The sequence below is a fragment of the Tursiops truncatus genome, chromosome 19 (assembly GCF_011762595.2).
Source record: "Tursiops truncatus isolate mTurTru1 chromosome 19, mTurTru1.mat.Y, whole genome shotgun sequence".
Lineage (NCBI taxonomy): Eukaryota > Metazoa > Chordata > Mammalia > Artiodactyla > Delphinidae > Tursiops > Tursiops truncatus.
The window spans coordinates 4,847,859-4,864,028 of NC_047052.1; the positions used below are offsets into that span (position 1 = coordinate 4,847,859).

Genomic DNA, 16,170 nt, shown 5'->3' on the forward strand with positions numbered 1-16,170 from the left:
ATCAAAATTATGGCTACCAAAGAGGAAACAAGGGGGCAAGGGATAAATTAGGAGGCTGGGATTAATATATACACACTATTATAAATAAAATGGATAACTAATAAGAACCTACTGCATAGCACAGGGAACACTACTCAATATTCTGTAACAACCCACATGGGAAAAGAATCTGAAAAATAATGGATATATACATATAACATTCCCTTTGCTGTACACCTGAAACTAACACAACATTGTAAACCAAGTATACTCTGATAGAAAGTTTTAAACAACCAAAAAAAACACAATATTTTGAAGAGATTAAAAAAAGCCAGAAACAGATTTACAGGTATTGACAAGAAACTTACGGTTACCAAAGGGGAAACGTGGTGAGGCGGGAGGGATAAATCAGGAGCTTGGGATTAACATACACACACTACTACATATAAGACAGATAACCAACAAGGACCTACTGTATAGCACAGAGAACTCTACTCAATAATCTGTGATAACCTATATGAGAAAAGAATCTGAAAAGCAATGAATATATGTACAACTGAATCACCTTGCTGTATACCTGAAACTAACACAGCATTGTAAGTCAACTATACTCCAATAAAATTTAAAAAATAAAATAAAATCGTCTCTTGATAGAGAATTGTGTCCCATCTCTGAATAGTTATGCCCAAAGACCAAGAAACAAGTATGCGTTTTATTAATACGGAAGACAACATTGCTGGGCAGTGGCTCCATTCCCAGATTTGAAAACTGAGGCTTAAGGCGGTGAGTTCAATCGCAAGGAGTCCCATGTGGGCAACCAGTGTGCCTCACCCAGCCGTGAGGAGAGGGGCTGGGGCTGACACACTGCACAAGGGTTCCAGAGCTTGGGGGCTTTCCATGCTGCCTTCTATGAATGCTCCCATTCCACAGATGGAGAAACTGAGGTTCAGAAAGAGAAGTGACTGGCTGGGGTCCTTCAGCCTGGTCTGGCTGACTTCATCAGCTAAGCTCCCTGGCCTCAACCAGCAGGTGGGGCTGGTCTTTCCTGAGCTCCCACAGCTCCTTGGGCATTACACGTCCATCACAGCATGGCCCACTCCCTCCTACACACCTTGGTCAGCTTGGTCCCATGCTGTGCTCCATACCTCGAGCCAGGTCCCTGACTCAGTTTCCCCTCCCATTTCAGCAGGAAGCTCTGGCTGTCTGGCCACGACCCTACAGGGTTCACCTTTCCGAGCGTGTTTCCATAGTTATGAAAGCTATGTTTCCATGGTTATGTCACTTATAGTTATGATTGATTGTCATTACCCACAGGGCTGCTGGGGGGATTAAGTGAGCGTTTAATCCTGGCTGTCACAGAGCCTCGGGAAATTCACGGTGACTCCTCTCCGTGGATACAGAGAAGGAACACACCCCACTGCTCCCCCCAGAAGCACCAGCCAGAGTCGGTGCAGACTCACAGGTGGGAAACGGAGCTGGGAGGCGGGCTGCTTATGCCCATCTGAGCTACAATGACGCCCAGCCCACAACCTGCCCCATCTCCCTCCTTCTGCCCTCCTCCAGGGCATAAATGCCAACAAGGAGGTGACAGGCCTGCGGGCACAGACTCTGAAGCCACACCCGAGCCCTCTCTCCAGGACACGCAGAGTCCTGCCCCCGGCTCCCTCCCACCACTCCTAATGGACCCACAGCCCAGCTCACATCTCCTCCTCTGGAAACGGCGTTCTCACCCCAGACACCCTCAGATTCCTGGTCAAGTTCAGATGCTCAAGTCCACCCCCATCCCACCCCATCCGTAACCCTGTAAAGGGCGTGGCATCGTCAGGTCTGACACCTGTCCAAGGCCCCGGAGTCCTCAGGGTGACTGCCGCTCCCTTCCTAGGACTCCATCCCAGGACCAAGCCCAACTGTGGGAAAGGGCCTCACGCTCTGAACCAGACACTGCTAGACAGTGCCGTTCAACAAGCCACTCCAGGTACTTCAGTTTCCCTCACTCTCTCTAGAAGCCCCAAGCAAAGCCCACTTCAGAGCCGCATTCGCCCAACACTTGTCATCACAAATCCAGGCACCCTTGTGCGAGGACGTTCTGCGGAAATGTAGACCCAAACCAGCACTCAAGCCCTGGACCCCCAAGGGCCTCCCACGCCCGCTGACCTTCTTGGTGTAGCCCATGGCCTTCAGGACAGAGTGATTCAAGGTCTCCAGGGAGGCCAGGACGTCCTCGTAGTCCCCCATGTGGTCCACAAAGTAATCTGGGGGAAAGGAAGGCAGAGGTCACAGGTCATAGGAGGACCATGCCCCTCCCCCTGGGCCCTCCCACCAATCCCATCTGTGCCCCTCATTCATTGCCTCTCCCCGGTCCCCTCCCCTCACAGAAAACACACCCCAGCCAAGCCTCTGTCCCTGCACAGCCAGCACCTACCACACAGCTCCTTGGTGTCCACATGGCTGCAGAGACAGAGAATGAGAGGGACTCAGAGACTGGCCTGTCCCGTGCCTCCCGCCCTCCTTCCCTCCCTAGCGAGCACAGCCCAGTGTGGCTGGTAAAACACCTCCTGGGCCTCTCCTCTTTTCACCCCATGTGCTGGCACAGCGACCCCGGCTTTACAGGTGCGGGAACAGCAGGTGAAGGATGCCGCCCCCTCCAGAGGGTTCCATGTGTGTGCGTCTGTCTGACCCCCTCACCGTGCTTCGCCACCCCTTTCCTCTCCCAGAGCCTGCCCACCACATCAGGAGCCGATGGGGCTAAACCGGGGGCTGGGAAAAGCGAGGGGAACAGCCCACGGCTATTACAGGCTGTCAGCAGAACTCTCCCGCGACGCACTGCCCCGGGCATCCCTGCCTGCTGGGTCCTGGGCTCTGCTGGGGGTGCGGGTTGCCCTCCTTGCTCTCACTCTAGGCCTGGGATCCTCCTGTCCTTCCTCAGAGGAGGCTGAACACGAGAAGGCCACCCACGCCGGGGAAGGCGCAGGCGGCAGCTTCAGAACGCAGACACGGCGGGTCGGTGTGCTGGCGGCGGACGCCAAGGGACCTGAGCTCTGTGCAGGTTCTGATGACCTTCCCTTTCTGGGCCCCAGTTCCCTGAGAGATGCCGGCCTACAGAGCGTGCCGGCTTCGTCAAGAGGCTTCTGGGAAAAGGCCCTGCAAACTCTGTCTTGGAGGTTCCCCAAATCCGCATCACCTGGTGAAAAGTGCGGCCAAGTCCTGCAGAAACGAAGCCTGTTTAATTGTGCTCAAAGGAGCATTTCACCGACCTTTCTGAGCCGTGTGAACGGTTTTGGGCAGAAAACCTGTTTAGCATCCCAAGGAGGGGATGTTTACGGCTCACAATCTGGGGAACGTTGGAAAGAAGACACCCAAAGGTCTTCAGAGGTCTGGGCTTTGCTAGTGGTAAGTCCGCCCACCCGCACTCACACACGCTCACCACTGCCGCCTCCTCCCAGACCCAGCTGCCCGAATGAGGATGAATAACCCACAGGCACCTGCCGCAGCCCTTTCAAGCTCCCCTTTCAAGCTCCCTGGGGCGCTGCAGGAACTGCTCAGACCCTCCATCTCGCTCCAGAAACAAAGGCCTCCCCTGGAGCCTGCGGCAGGAAGCCGTTTCTTTCAAGGGGCCTTTCCCCCTCCGCCTGCCCCACCCTGGCTCCCAGGACGCTCAGCCCCACCTCTGGCCCCAGGCGGCCCCATGCTGTGTCCCTTGCCAACGGGCCTGGTGGCAGCTCGTCGTCCAGACCATCTCTAGCCTGTCGCAGGGGACCCCAGTTTATCCAATCTGCTCCAAACAGCCCCGAGGAACTCAGGTGTGGAGTGGAGAAGGGGGCTCGGGCCTCACCTGCCTGGGGATCACTCAGAGAGGGCAAAGCTGGAGTTCAGGTTGGGAAGGGTCGGCGTGTGTGAGTACAACGCGCACTCTGGACTCGATTTAGGGATTTAGAGTTTGAGGGTTGGGGCCGGAGTTTGGGATTGACTGAGACACAGGTTAGGGTTCCGGCTGGGTTGGAGAAAAGGTGATTAGGTACAGAGTGAGAAGGAGAGTTCAGGTCAGAGTGAGGACAGTTTGGTTTAAGACGGGATCTGGAGAGGATCACAGAGCTCGTGGTGAGACCAGGGCTAAGCCCAAGGCATTGGGGTCCGAACTGGGTCAAGGTGGCTCATCTCTCCCTTTCGTTATCCGGTGTATGTTCTGCAAATCTACGGTCCCTCCCAGGTTCGCCATGTGTGCTCAGAAAAGACAAACACTTGCCGACGCAGTATCAACCTGTCCACTCCCCAGGTCGCCCCGGCCAGTCGGGGCCAAACAGATGGGACTTCTTAGCTGGTTTGGGGACTTTGAGGTCTCTGTGCCTCCAGGGGAGTGGGCAGTGGAGACTGGCCACTGCGAGAGAAGGGAAACGCTGCCTCTCGGCCCCAGCCCCCAGGACTTAGCTCACTTGGTATTGTCCGAGTCGATGGTGTGGAAGAGACCCTCTAGTTCTTTCTCGTTGAGGACGCCATCTGCAAAGAAGAGCTGGAATTCCTCCAAGGATAACTTCCCGTCATCTGCGAGGAAGGGGTGAGGGGAGAGCAGCTGGTGTCTAACAGATGGGACATCCCCAGACCCAGACAATTCCCAAATCAACAGAGAAACTCCAGCCAGGTAATCCCCGCCTGCCCCGCTAATTCCCAAACTAGCAGATAAACCCCAGCTCAGATCATCCCTGCCGGTGCCGCTAATCCAAATTAACCAGCCAACTCAAACTAGCAGATAAACCCCAAACTAGCAGATAAACCCCAGCTCAGATCATCCCTGCCGGTGCCTCTAATCCAAATTAACCAGCCAGCTCCAGTTCACGGAGATCACAGACTCATCTAGCTAATTCCCAAACCAACAGACCAACACCATTTACAGATAATCCCCAAACCAGCAAACGCTGGGGCTCATTAAGCCCCACAGTCAACAGGTAGATAGAGCACACCTGAGCCTGTCAGGCAACCTTTTCTCCCAGTCACCTGACCACATGGAGGTAGTCTGACGACCCCTCTCTGTTGGTTCCAAAAACCCAGAACACCTCCGCACACTTTAATCATCTCCGCCTCGGCACCCGGGTCCGGATTCTGGGGAGGGAATGACCCCTCTCCACTCTGCCTTCACGGGGTCTGACGTGAGCCCGCTGCCAACGTTGGCACTCACCGTGCCGCGGATACAGCCCTGAGGATGCCAAACCCCGGGGGAGGTGGTGCCAGGCCTGGGGCTCTGGACAAGGGGCCCTCACAGCTGACATATCTGTCCCAACGCCTCCCTCCCCGTCTCACCCCTTCGACCTCCACTTGCGGTTGCCCTGGGTACCAGCAGAAGCTGGGGAAGTTCTCATGGGTTGGGGGCAGCTGGGCCCCTGAGAGAGGGGCTCCCAGCAAAACTCCAGCGACTCCCCAAGCTTCCAGCCTCCGCTCCTCCCACCTGGGCTCTCCTGCTCAGTACACCCACCTCCCCAACCCATCCCGGAAGCCACAGCCCCCTCCTCACTGATCTTAGCTTCCTGCTCCTCCTTAAAGGGGCCGCATCTGTGGCAGACAGCGGAGGCCAGGGAAACAGGTGAGCCCCAGCCCCTCTCTGCAGACCCCCTTCAGTACTTCTGGCAAATCTGCAGTCAAAGCCCTCGAGAGCCCACGTGGCACGTTGTGTTGATTAGAAAGAAACGCGCTTCCTGATGGCGGGGTGGGGCGACGCGGTACAGCATCAGAGCACGTGAGGGGAGGGCCGCGCAGGCTGGACTGAGGCCCTCAACTCTCTCGAGTAGCTGCCCTTGAGCAGGGCACAACCCGCCCAATCAGACGCGGCAGACCTACTTGGACCCAGGCAGAAGGCACTCGTCCATTTCAAAGACTCTGGAGCTTCTATCTCTGCGGCCAACAGCTCTGCAGGGGCTCAGAGTAGGGCAACTTTGAGTAGGGAGAAGATGCCCACGCCTTGCGCTGGGCTCCGCTCCGCCCGTGTTGAGAGCCGGGGAACATGGGAGGGCGGGCACGGGCTTGCACGTGGGGGCGGGGGCAATGTCCGGCGTGCCTCCAACTTCCTGTCTCAGGTGCTCAGATTTCTTTCGTTTCCTTTCGCCCGCCCGCACAGCATGCAGGATCTTAGCTCCCGGACCAGGGATCGGACCTGCGCTCCCTGCAGTGGAAGCTCGGAGTCCTAACCACTGAACCAACAGGGAATTCTCCCGGCTCATGTTTTAATGTCACAGACGGGAGAATGAATTTCTAACTTTCAAAACCCAGTCCCCCCAAAACAAAACAATCCCCCCATTCACACATAAAGACCCAGAAACCAACCATAAACAGTGCACGATACCAGCCGTGACATACATGAATGCTAAGTTATGGTCCTTGTCTTCTGTGAAAGAGGACACTTTCCAGGTTTCCTTTAACAAGACTGATGACGACCCAGGAGCCAGGGAGCAGAACCAGGGCAGACACACAGGCTCTGTGTGTTCACGCATCTGGTCCTCACAACACCCCACCACATAGGTATACCATCACCTCCACAGAGCAGAGAGGCACAGAGCAGTTATGGGACTTGCCCAGGTCCCTCAGCGGGAGGTCGAACCCAGGCCACCTGGCTCCTGAGTCCATGCTCCCGACCCAACCTGGGGCAGGGTCTTGTGTGGAGACCCCCAGCCACAGGGCTACATGGAAAAGCCGAAGCCAAGTCTGGACTCAGTGGAAGCGTGCTGTGATTGATTAGTCACGTCTGCCACGGGCACGGCACCATCCCTGCCACCATCTCCTTCTGCGCATCCAGGCACCTCCATCCAGTCCGCACTCAGGAGAACAGGCAGAGAGAGGCCCGCCAGGCCTCCCGAGCACAAAGCCTTCTCGGTGACATTTAGCTTGAAAGTCCCACCACAGCCCTGCTGAACCCAGATCAGCTAATGAGGGAAGCAACATCCGCCACGGCCTCTGTCCAATTAGACGAGCGAGAGGGCCTAGCACCTCCGGGACGCCCCGCCCCCCCGCCCGAGTGGGCCGTTTGCAGGTGTCCTCGCTAATTAGCATGAGCTCAGGCTCTGCTGCAGTGACCTTTCAAATGCCAGGAGTCTGTCAGCGTCCCTGTTCCCTGGAGGAAACGCAGTCTGGCACCCACCCCTCCACCGGCCGCCACACCACCCTTCCAGGTCCTACAGCCCAGGCTGCCCGGCAGGCACCCCACTCTCTGCCTCCCCGCGGGGGCCACGCCCAGGCTCCGGCTCCACCTCCACGAAGATGCCTCTGTCCTGGGAGCCACCAGGCCAGGCCAGCCCGAGCCGAAGCCCTTGTACCTGTGATCCCAAAGGCCGATTCCACTCCAACCCGCGGCCGGGGGCCACGGGCCGGCATCTTGCTTCCGTGGACAACTGGGGCAGAGCCGGCATCCATTCCCTGCCCACACGACGTTGGCAAACTAGGCTGGGCTCAGTCAGAACCGCCCACCATGCTCCCCACCTGAGCATCTGCGATCTCTGACTTGTCCTCTCTGAGCCTTGATTTTTGACACCCATAGAAAAGGGGTGGGGGATGATGCTGCTTCTCCCACTAGGAGCCCAGGGAACGTCACATGAGGTCTATTAACGTCTTAGTGCCTAATAGATGCTGCACAGCTGCGGGCAGTCTCCACCCGATGGTGAACGCCCCGTGAAGCACGGGGTGAGAATCAAACACTTGTTGACAAACCAAGACCCGTGTTGCAGGGCACTCAATGCTCATCAGCTGGTGTGAGGGCTCGCTGGTTCCTTACAGCAGCCAAGACCCGCGCTTCACCCCACCCCCCATGCCAGCCCCTTGAAGCGGGCACTAGAATGATGATCCCCACTTACAGATGGGGACACTGAGACCCTGAGAGTTTGGTGACTGCCTGAGGTCACAGAGCTGGTAGGCGGCTGAGCCCTGGCAGCCCCTGCAGCAAAGCGGGGGCCCGGGAAGCTTCCTGGGAACCAGAATCACACACCCCATTAACCCTGGTGACAACCCCCCACGGCCACTGGTGCTGGCCGGGAAGACGAAGGCCCCAGGGGCAGGAGTGGGCTTGGGCTCCGCCTCTGTGGGGACCGCAGGAGCAAAGTCGAGGGTCCCCGCAGCTGTGCTCAGGGGGCGGAAACACGGCCTCTGATGGGCCGGGATGCAGGGGGGCGGGGGATGAGCAACCAGGATGAAACCCCATCCGTGCCTGAAGGGAGACCAGGGCGCCCCCCGCCCACCCACACAGACACACACACCCTTGGTATGTACAGCAACAGTCAGAGAACGGCCGTTCAACCCTCATGTGCACACACTCTCTCAAAAGCATGAATGGTGACGCACAGCCAGACCCACACGGCTGCATCCCAGGGACACACACCGCACTCCCAGCGGTGAATGAGTCCGTCACCTGTAAGCCAGCAGCCATTTACTGAGGACCTACTGTGGGCCGGGCCCACGACAGGGACAAGCCCAAATCCCTCCCTGGAAAATCCTCATCATCTGCCGAGGGGCGTGGCCAACACACGGTGATGATCCCAGGCCGTCTGCACAAGAGAAGGTAGAGAGAGGCCCCCAAACCCCTTTCTCTAGTCTGACACTGTTCAGGCCGTGATGCCACGACGATTTCTCGAGCGACACTCAAGTCCCCCCACCGCGTCCCTCTCTTTCTCCGTGCTCCGTAGGGAATTGCTGCATCTGACAGTCCTGTATCCCAAGAGGCCTGGGAGTGGTCACCGTCACACCCAGGGATGGTGGGTGAGAGAGGGAGATCCCTGGGTACTAGCTTCCAGCCCAGGGCTGTTCCCCAAGGTCTCATGCTCTACCCCACAACACAGTGCGGGGATAGCTCAAGGGTAACTCCCAGGGTCAGGAGGGAGGGGTGCTGGGGCCCGGGAGAGCGCTGCCATCTTGACCTCCGGCCCACGCACGAGAGGGCCTGGGGCCTGAAGGCCCTGGGGGGGTGTGGGCAAGCGATGGGCCATCTGTTCCCCACTCCTTCCCCAGCACGGGCCTTGATACTTCAGTAGTATTTTCTCGATGGATGAATAATGAATAAATCAACACTGAGCACTGCCTGCTTCTCTTTTAAAAATTCACCACCCATCTCCTCCCTGCACTTCCCCAACAGCCCAGGGAAGCCGACAGGTTACGTGTTATCACCCCACTTTACAGATGGCAAAACTGAGGCCTGGAGAGGGGCTGTGCCTTGGTTAGAGTCCACAGAGAGTTGCTTCCGGCCCAAGAATAATGACTATGGTATTTATACAAACGCTCTCTGTGGCCACTGTGAGGCTCAGGTGGGCCTTAGTAAACCTTGTTAGCTTCTGGCCTCTGCCTTCCAGAAAGGTCCAGGGTGGAACATCTCCAGCAAGTCAGGAGAAGTGGAGTGTCCTGAATTCACTGGCCCTGAATTCACGACAATGGGCTCACTTTGTTCGGGAAGCCGCGTGAAGTGGGGAAATCTGCTGAGGTCCGCAGCAGAGCTTCGACTGTCTTCATGCAGCTGGGTGACCCCGGGCAACTCACAGAACCTCCCTGGGCCACTACGGAGTTGACAGAATGGGGGCAACCGCACCGAGTGTATCAGGTGGCTCTGAGGAGCAGGTGTGCCAGGGCCCAGGAAGGGCCTGCAGTGAGGCTGGGGGCTTCCTGGGCCCCCGCCTGGGTTGCTCTGGTCCAGCCCAGCTGCATGAGATTCAAGAACATCAAGGATTTACCAGGGGCAGGGCATCACAGCATCACCAGCACCTGCTCTCTGAATCGGCACGGCTCCCCTACTAAGCAGGAACTACGGGGAGTGCCATTGTAAGATGCGGAAACTGAGGAACAGAGGCAGGATTCAGAGTCCTGCACTCCCAACCAGAAAGAGTCAGGTCCTCATTCAGGGGACAGCCTGGGAGGGAAACTCACCATTTTTGTCCGCACGGCGGAATATCTGCAGAGAAGAGAGGTCGAATCAGCGCTGGCCCGGAAGGGGCGGGCTTCTGACCACCGTCCCCAACCCCAGGTGGTCTGGGGAAGCTGGGCCCCCTTCTCCCTCCCCGGGGAAGACACCCTGGCTGGGATCCAGGGGCGGGAGGGCGTTTCAGGCAGAGGTCCTCCCGCCGCCTGCGCGGAAGCAGCTGCCCACTCTCCCTTCTGTGCCGGCAGCCTGCCCACGGCCACGCTGACACACGCTCACACCCATCACGTGCTTGCGTGTGTGCTTCCAGAGCTGTGGGTCTCTGGGCTGCACGCCCTGTTGGACGCTCAAGTCGCACACTCAGAATTCCTGTCCCATGGATGCAGCCGCTGGCCTTATACATCCCCCCTCCAGGACCCCTTGGGAGCCTGGTTTCCTCCAGGGAGGTTGGGTTAAGTCTGAACAGAGGTGTCTGCTAAGGGAACCTCGAGGCCTGATGACTAGATCAGCCAGGGCAGAACTGGATTATTTGGGGGGTGGGGGAGTGGGTAGGCTGCCAGCAGCTCAGAAATCTGGTGCAGATGCAAGGTTCCGCTGCCGGCTGCCGTGGGAAGGGGAAGAGGGGGGGAGGGGGGAACCCCATCCCCTCCAGCCTCAGCTGAAACCAGATGACTCCTCCTCCTGGTGTTTTTGGGACCTAGTAAGCCTTGCTGATGGAAGGAGAGGCAGGGCCCCCCTGGGTGACCATCACCCCTTCAAGGACAGAGCCCCCTAGGCCCCTCCCTCCAAGCAACGGGGCAGGCATCCATCAGCAAACACCTGGGGCTGTGACAAACCAAAGCAGCAGCTCAGGAAGCTTCTCAAACATCTCCCCTTCCTTTAGCTGAACCCTGAGTCCTCGGCACGGGGCAGTAGCCACTGTGGCTGAGGCAGAGAAGGGAGCAGTTATCAGCACCCCACACGCCTGCTCCGCAAGGTTCCCGGAGGCAGGGGTCCCACCTTCAGGTGCCCGTGCCGGCCTGAGCGTTAAACAAGTGGCTGACACGACCACGTGATGTGGCCCCCATGCCTGCTCATCAGCCCATTTCACAGATGAGGAAATGGAGGCTCAGAGCCAGCTCATGGCCAGCATGCGAGGACTCCAGAGTCCACCTCCAGTCCTGTGAGAACCAGGAGAGGTCTGGACAGGTCTTCCCTGCAAGGGTGGCCCAGGACTCTCAGCTGTGAACGCTGCTGGGGCTTTGAGAGGGTTCAGCTGTGCAAGTGCGTGTCGGGCTGTGTGTGAGCCTGTTTCGGGGGGCACTGAGCCACAGGCACTCACAGCACAGATCCCCCTTCCCTGCCCAGCCCTTTCCGTCCAGAGCCAGCTATGGGCTCCAGGAGGAAGGGGAGAGCGGAAATCCACGCTCCCCCAACTCACAACGATGTGTCACACACACACACACACACACACACACACACACACACACACACACACACACACCTCCCAGAAACCCACGATGCACAAGAGAGGCACCCCTGCCCGCGGTCACCCACCACACAGGACACCCTCACTGGGACATGCACACCCCACTGCCATGCTGTCCCCTGGGGGGCAAAGCTCCCTCCACCTCCCCCCAGCACTCTACCGGGGACATCCATCCTGTAGGATCTCCCTCCTACGGTGGGGAGTGGGTGGGAGGGCGAGGTGGGGCCCCGGAGGGGATGGATGGGGGTGAGGTGAGGTAGGGAGGGTGGCGAAGGGAATGACGGGGCTCAGAGTGGATAGGGGTCCCCAGAGGGGTCCAGGCTCAGGGAGGACGGGGGATGGCTCCGCCTCTGCTGACAGGAGAGGGGAAGACAGAGGTGCGGAGGGGGCCTCACTTTGAAAGAGGTGGTGCCTGGGGGAAGGGTATTTAGGGTAGAGAATACAAGGGCTTAGGGTCTACAGCCAGGACAAGAAAGGTGGCCCCGGACCTAGGGGTTGTGCGTGTGTGCCTGTGTGTGCGTGTGTGTGTGTGTTGCGGGGAGGTGGTCTTAGAAAAGTAACGACTGGGGCAGGAATCGGGATGGAGAGGAGGAGGGGGCCGGAAGCGGCCAGAGGCTCTCGTCCCGGGAAGGGATGGGGGTAGAGGATGAAGTGTCGGGATGGGAAAAAGATGAGGGTTTGGCCAGAACAAAAGTAGGGGGGCGGTGGCCGGGTCGAGGGGCTCCAGGCTCCCGGCTCTGAGAACGTGTAGATCCCCAGAAGTGGAGGAAGGGGACGGGGAGGAAGGGGTCGTCCCGGTCCAGGGACGAGAAAGGATTCGCATGGAGACCCGCCGGGAGGTAGAGGGGCAGGGGGCCGCGCTCTGGGACGCGGAGGGGCCGGTGCGGGTCCTGCTCCGGACCGCCGAGGGGGAGGGGCAGGGGGTCCCTACCCAGGGAGAAGGGGGCCTCGCAGGTCCCGGCGGGGACGGAGGAGGGGGCTCGGGGTCCCGGCCGGCGCGTACTCACGTCCAGGATTACCGCGGTGCCCCCGCGCGGCGAGGCGGGGCCCGGGCTGGGGCCGGGGTCCGCTGCGGGGACTGCGGGGGCCAGCGGCGCCCGGGGCTCGCCCATCCTGGCGCCCACCCAGCGCAGCAGCCCGCCCAGCGCCCTGCCCTGCGGCGGCGGCTCCCGGAGCAGCCTGTGCGCGCCGGCCCTGCACAGGCGCGCCGCCCGCTCGCACATCGCGCCGCGCCCGCCGCCGCCACCGCCCGGAAGCCCGCCGACCCCCGCCCGGCCCGCGGACCGCCCCCGCGCGACCCCCTCCCCGGCGCCGCCCGTGCGCCCCGCCCTCCTGCCCTCCCTCCCTCTGTCCCCGCGGCCGCGCGGGGACTGGCCGGCGCTCGGGGACGGGAGTGGGGGAGGGGCCGCACCGCCCGGACCCCGAGCCACGTGCCCCGTGGCCACAGCCCCCAGCCCCCGCGGCCGGGCGCGGCGGCTGGACGCTACCCAACAGGCGCGGGGTCCTGGGGGTCTGGCTGCGGGGGTGCGTCCCTGGGGGCTGCCCCCCCTTCGGAAGGTGCCCCGCCCCACCTTGGTACCGCCGCAGGGGCCGGAGCGCGGTGTCCGGCGAGCCCGGAGCGCCCTCTGCCGGCTCCGGCTCCGGGTATCAGCGCCCACGCACGGGGGGTCTCCCCCACCGCTCCGCCGGTACTCACTCTTCCCTTCCTCCAGGTGCACGCCCGGTGAGCCCTCACCCGCCTGTTAAACAACGCCCAGAACCAGTCTTCACTCCGGAACACCCTCTTCCCCTCACTCCCCGCATCCATCCACCCACCGACCCAAAGAATTAAACGAGCACCTGCTAGGTGCTAGGCCTGGTGCTGGCACTGGCTTCCAAGGACAGGGAAAACAGACGAGTTCCTTGGCCTCCTTGAGCTTACATCCAAGTGGGCGGAGCCAGATACTGGAATGATTCCACGGATAAATGAACAATTAAAACTGAACTGTTATGAAGAGGTGGCACCTTGGGCCATGAGAGGGGAATTTGCCTATAGGCTGTGGAGGGGTATGTGTCAGAAGAGGCTTCCTACAGGAAATGATCCTTATGCTCTGAGAGTGGAAGGAAGAGGAGTTAAAGACAGGAGGGGAAAGTGCCCTCTGCTAGACACTATCCTGTGCAAAGGCCCTGTGGCAGGTGCAAGTGTGGGGAACATGAAGGACCGACTGAAAGGAGACAGTGTGGCTGGAGGGAGAGTGGGAGAGGCTGGGACTAGACTGGAGGGGTGGGCAGAGCAGGAACGCCTCCCCAGCACCCATTCCTCAAACACAGCTGCTGTCTCCTCTGCTCCCACTCAGCTGCCCTTCCTCCTGGGGCACCGTACATGGACTCCCAACCCCCCAGCCCAAGGACGTTCTCCCACCAGGCCCTGTGCTTCTCCCCCCGCCCCCACTCCCCAGCTCCCAGAGCAGGTCCTGGGCACCTGGCCGCCTCCCCAAGCACAGAGTCCTCAGACACAGGAGTGCAGGCAGGCGCTGGTTTTATTTGGGACCCGGTTCTGGGAAGAGCAGGGCCTGGGGTCCTCCTGGCTCGGTGCTCAGCTGGCCCCGGTGACCCCAGCTCACACCGGCAGCTCTCACCCCCAGTTACAGCTCTGGGCCTCCCCTGTCCTGTGGTCACTCTTTCCACCCTGGTCTGAGTCCTGGCAGCCTGGGTTTCTCACTCTTCATCTGAGAGGGCCGTTGCATGGGCTCGTGGCCGCTCCTGTCTCCTGCCAGGAGAGGCCCCCTTCCATCACTGGGGCATCTTGGGATGGGCTCTGCGTCCAGCAGGGCCGTGGTGCTCTCCCCTCCTCTTTAGGGCCTGGGTGCAAGGATGCCAGGCCAGGTGCTAGGGCGGCTTCCTGGCCTCCTTCCTCAGCAGGGAGCTGGCCACAGCCAGGGCCCCGCCCTGCACAAACCTCACGAAGTTGTCCCCGGCCAGTGGCCCCACGGCGTACAGGCCCTCCCGGTGGACGCTCTGGTAAGTGAAGGGGTCCACGTCAATGGGGTTCCTCTTGGCGCTCAGTGGCTGGCTGGGGTCCGTGGCGAGGTCAGCGCCTGCGCCCGGGAGGAAGGACAGATCAGGGTGGGAGCCAATGAGGGCCAGCACCAGGGCGATGCCGAAGACCTTCTGGAGGCCCCGGGGGTCCCGGAACACGGCCTGGCGGTCCTCCCTGAGGAGCAGCAGCTGGTGCTCGGGGAGGCTTCGGTAGCCCTCGTAGGGGCTGGGCGACAGGATGGACTGCTCCCGCATCATCTGGTGCACCTTGTGGTACTCCGGGTACAGCATCTTGGGCAGCTGGTTGAACACCAGGCCGGGGTCGTCCACGGACCGGCGGAAGGCGTGGATCACAGGGATGTTGTAGTGGCGGGCGTAGAGGACCGCGTCGGCCGCCGACAGTCCCGCCCCGATGATGAGGACGGGGTCCGAGGACGGGGACACGGTGCCTGCCCGCGTGGCTGCCTCCAGGGCCGACAGATCACGATGCACGAAGGGCAGGGCCTCCCCGGGGATGCCCAGCCGGGCTGGGCTGTCAGACATGCCAGTGGCCAAGACCACGTTGCGGGCGCATAGGGAGAAGGGCTGCTGGCTCTGGTCCGCGGTGGTCACGAAGCCGTTCACCTGGAAGAGGGGGCTGGGGTCCTGGGCGCCGGGGCTGCTGGGCTCGGGCGTCCCCCACTCCACGGCCGTGACCACGGCGCCAGACACAAAATTATGGCTCAGGCCCTTCTTGATCACGTAGTCCCTATAGTAGTGCGCGATGTCCCCGGCCGTGGCCCGGCTGTTGCGAAGACCTCTGCGGGGAAGGACGAGGGAGGGTGAGTGTCACAGAGCGGACTGCGGGGGAGATGGACAGGCTGGAGCCAGGCCCTGGAGCTGGACGGTGGCTGCACCACCCAGACGTGTAGGACTTGGTTAAGTGGTTTAACCTCTCGGAGCCTCAGTCTCCTCTTCTGTACAATGGAGCTGATAAGGGTGCCTCATTAGGGTGGGGTTCAGAGTGTGGCCTCCGGTGCCAGACAGCCTGGGTTCAAATCCTGGCTCTGCCACCAGTGAGCTCGGGGCCTGGAACCCTCTGCCTGGGCTCCTCCTTTGCAAAATGAGGATGACCGTGGTGACAGCACCCGTTCCCTGCCATTGCTGAGAGGCTTAGATAATACGAATGAAGAATTTAGAATAGAACATGACAGGTAGTAAGTGACAGGAGGTCGGCCACTACTATTTCCTCAAACGACTAAATAATATTTTACATAAATGTGGTAGGATTCCGTTTTTATAAAGTTCAGAAACAGACAAACCTAATCTACAGAGTTAGAGGTCAAGCGAGTGGCTGCCTCTTAGGAAGTGGGTGGTGACCGGGAGGGGTCTGAGGGGGCTGCTGGGGATGGGGGGAATCTGTTTGTTGAGTCTGAGCGGCTGAAGCGCAGGTGTATCCACTTTGAGAAATTTCACCCGCCTGTAGGCATGTGAACTGTGTAGTTCTCTGTATGTCCCTGTATTTCAGTAAATAAGTTGGTTAAAGCGTAACCCATGTAAAGCACTTAGCATAGTTCTTAGCCCACACAGTAGCAGCAGAGACTATTATTATTATGATATTACTACTATTGTTGTTGTTGTTATTTCTATTGCTATTATTGCAATCCTTTCTGGGGCCATGACTAGGGCCAGCATTGCCAGTGGGTGACGCACAGACTTTTTTTTTTTTTTTTTTTGCGGTATGCGGGCCTCTCACTGCTGTGGCCTCTCCCGTTGTGGAGCACAGGCTCCGGACGCGCAGGCTCAGCGGCCATGGCTCACGGGCCCAGCCGCTCCGCGGCACGCGGGATCC

The 16,170-nt window shown here is 59.8% G+C and overlaps 2 protein-coding genes across 14 annotated transcripts in view; both read right to left on the minus strand.

Annotated features, from left to right (window-relative positions):
* Positions 1-12,559, minus strand: part of NECAB2 (N-terminal EF-hand calcium binding protein 2) — a 38,123-nt gene extending 25,564 nt beyond the window's left edge. For 3 of the 4 annotated variants that reach the window (XM_073796434.1, XM_073796435.1, XM_033844472.2), the window contains exons 1-5: positions 12,329-12,559; positions 9,862-9,886; positions 4,410-4,518; positions 2,402-2,427; positions 2,134-2,231 (exon numbers count right to left, since the gene is read on the minus strand). In XM_073796434.1, coding sequence (XP_073652535.1) covers positions 2,134-2,231; positions 2,402-2,427; positions 4,410-4,518; positions 9,862-9,886; positions 12,329-12,544 — 474 coding nt within the window. In that variant the 5' untranslated portion in view covers positions 12,545-12,559. Of the gene's footprint in view, positions 1-2,133; positions 2,232-2,401; positions 2,428-4,409; positions 4,519-9,861; positions 9,887-12,328 lie in introns of those variants that run through there. The other variant, XM_033844471.2, reaches the window with a different exon arrangement.
* A 1,263-nt stretch (positions 12,560-13,822) lies between these two features.
* Positions 13,823-16,170, minus strand: part of OSGIN1 (oxidative stress induced growth inhibitor 1) — a 56,899-nt gene continuing 54,551 nt past the window's right edge. For all 10 annotated transcript variants that reach the window (XM_033844465.2, XM_073796425.1, XM_033844458.2 and 7 more), the window contains one exon: positions 13,823-15,138. In XM_033844465.2, coding sequence (XP_033700356.1) covers positions 14,190-15,138 — 949 coding nt within the window. In that variant the 3' untranslated portion in view covers positions 13,823-14,189. The remainder of the gene's footprint in view (positions 15,139-16,170) is intronic.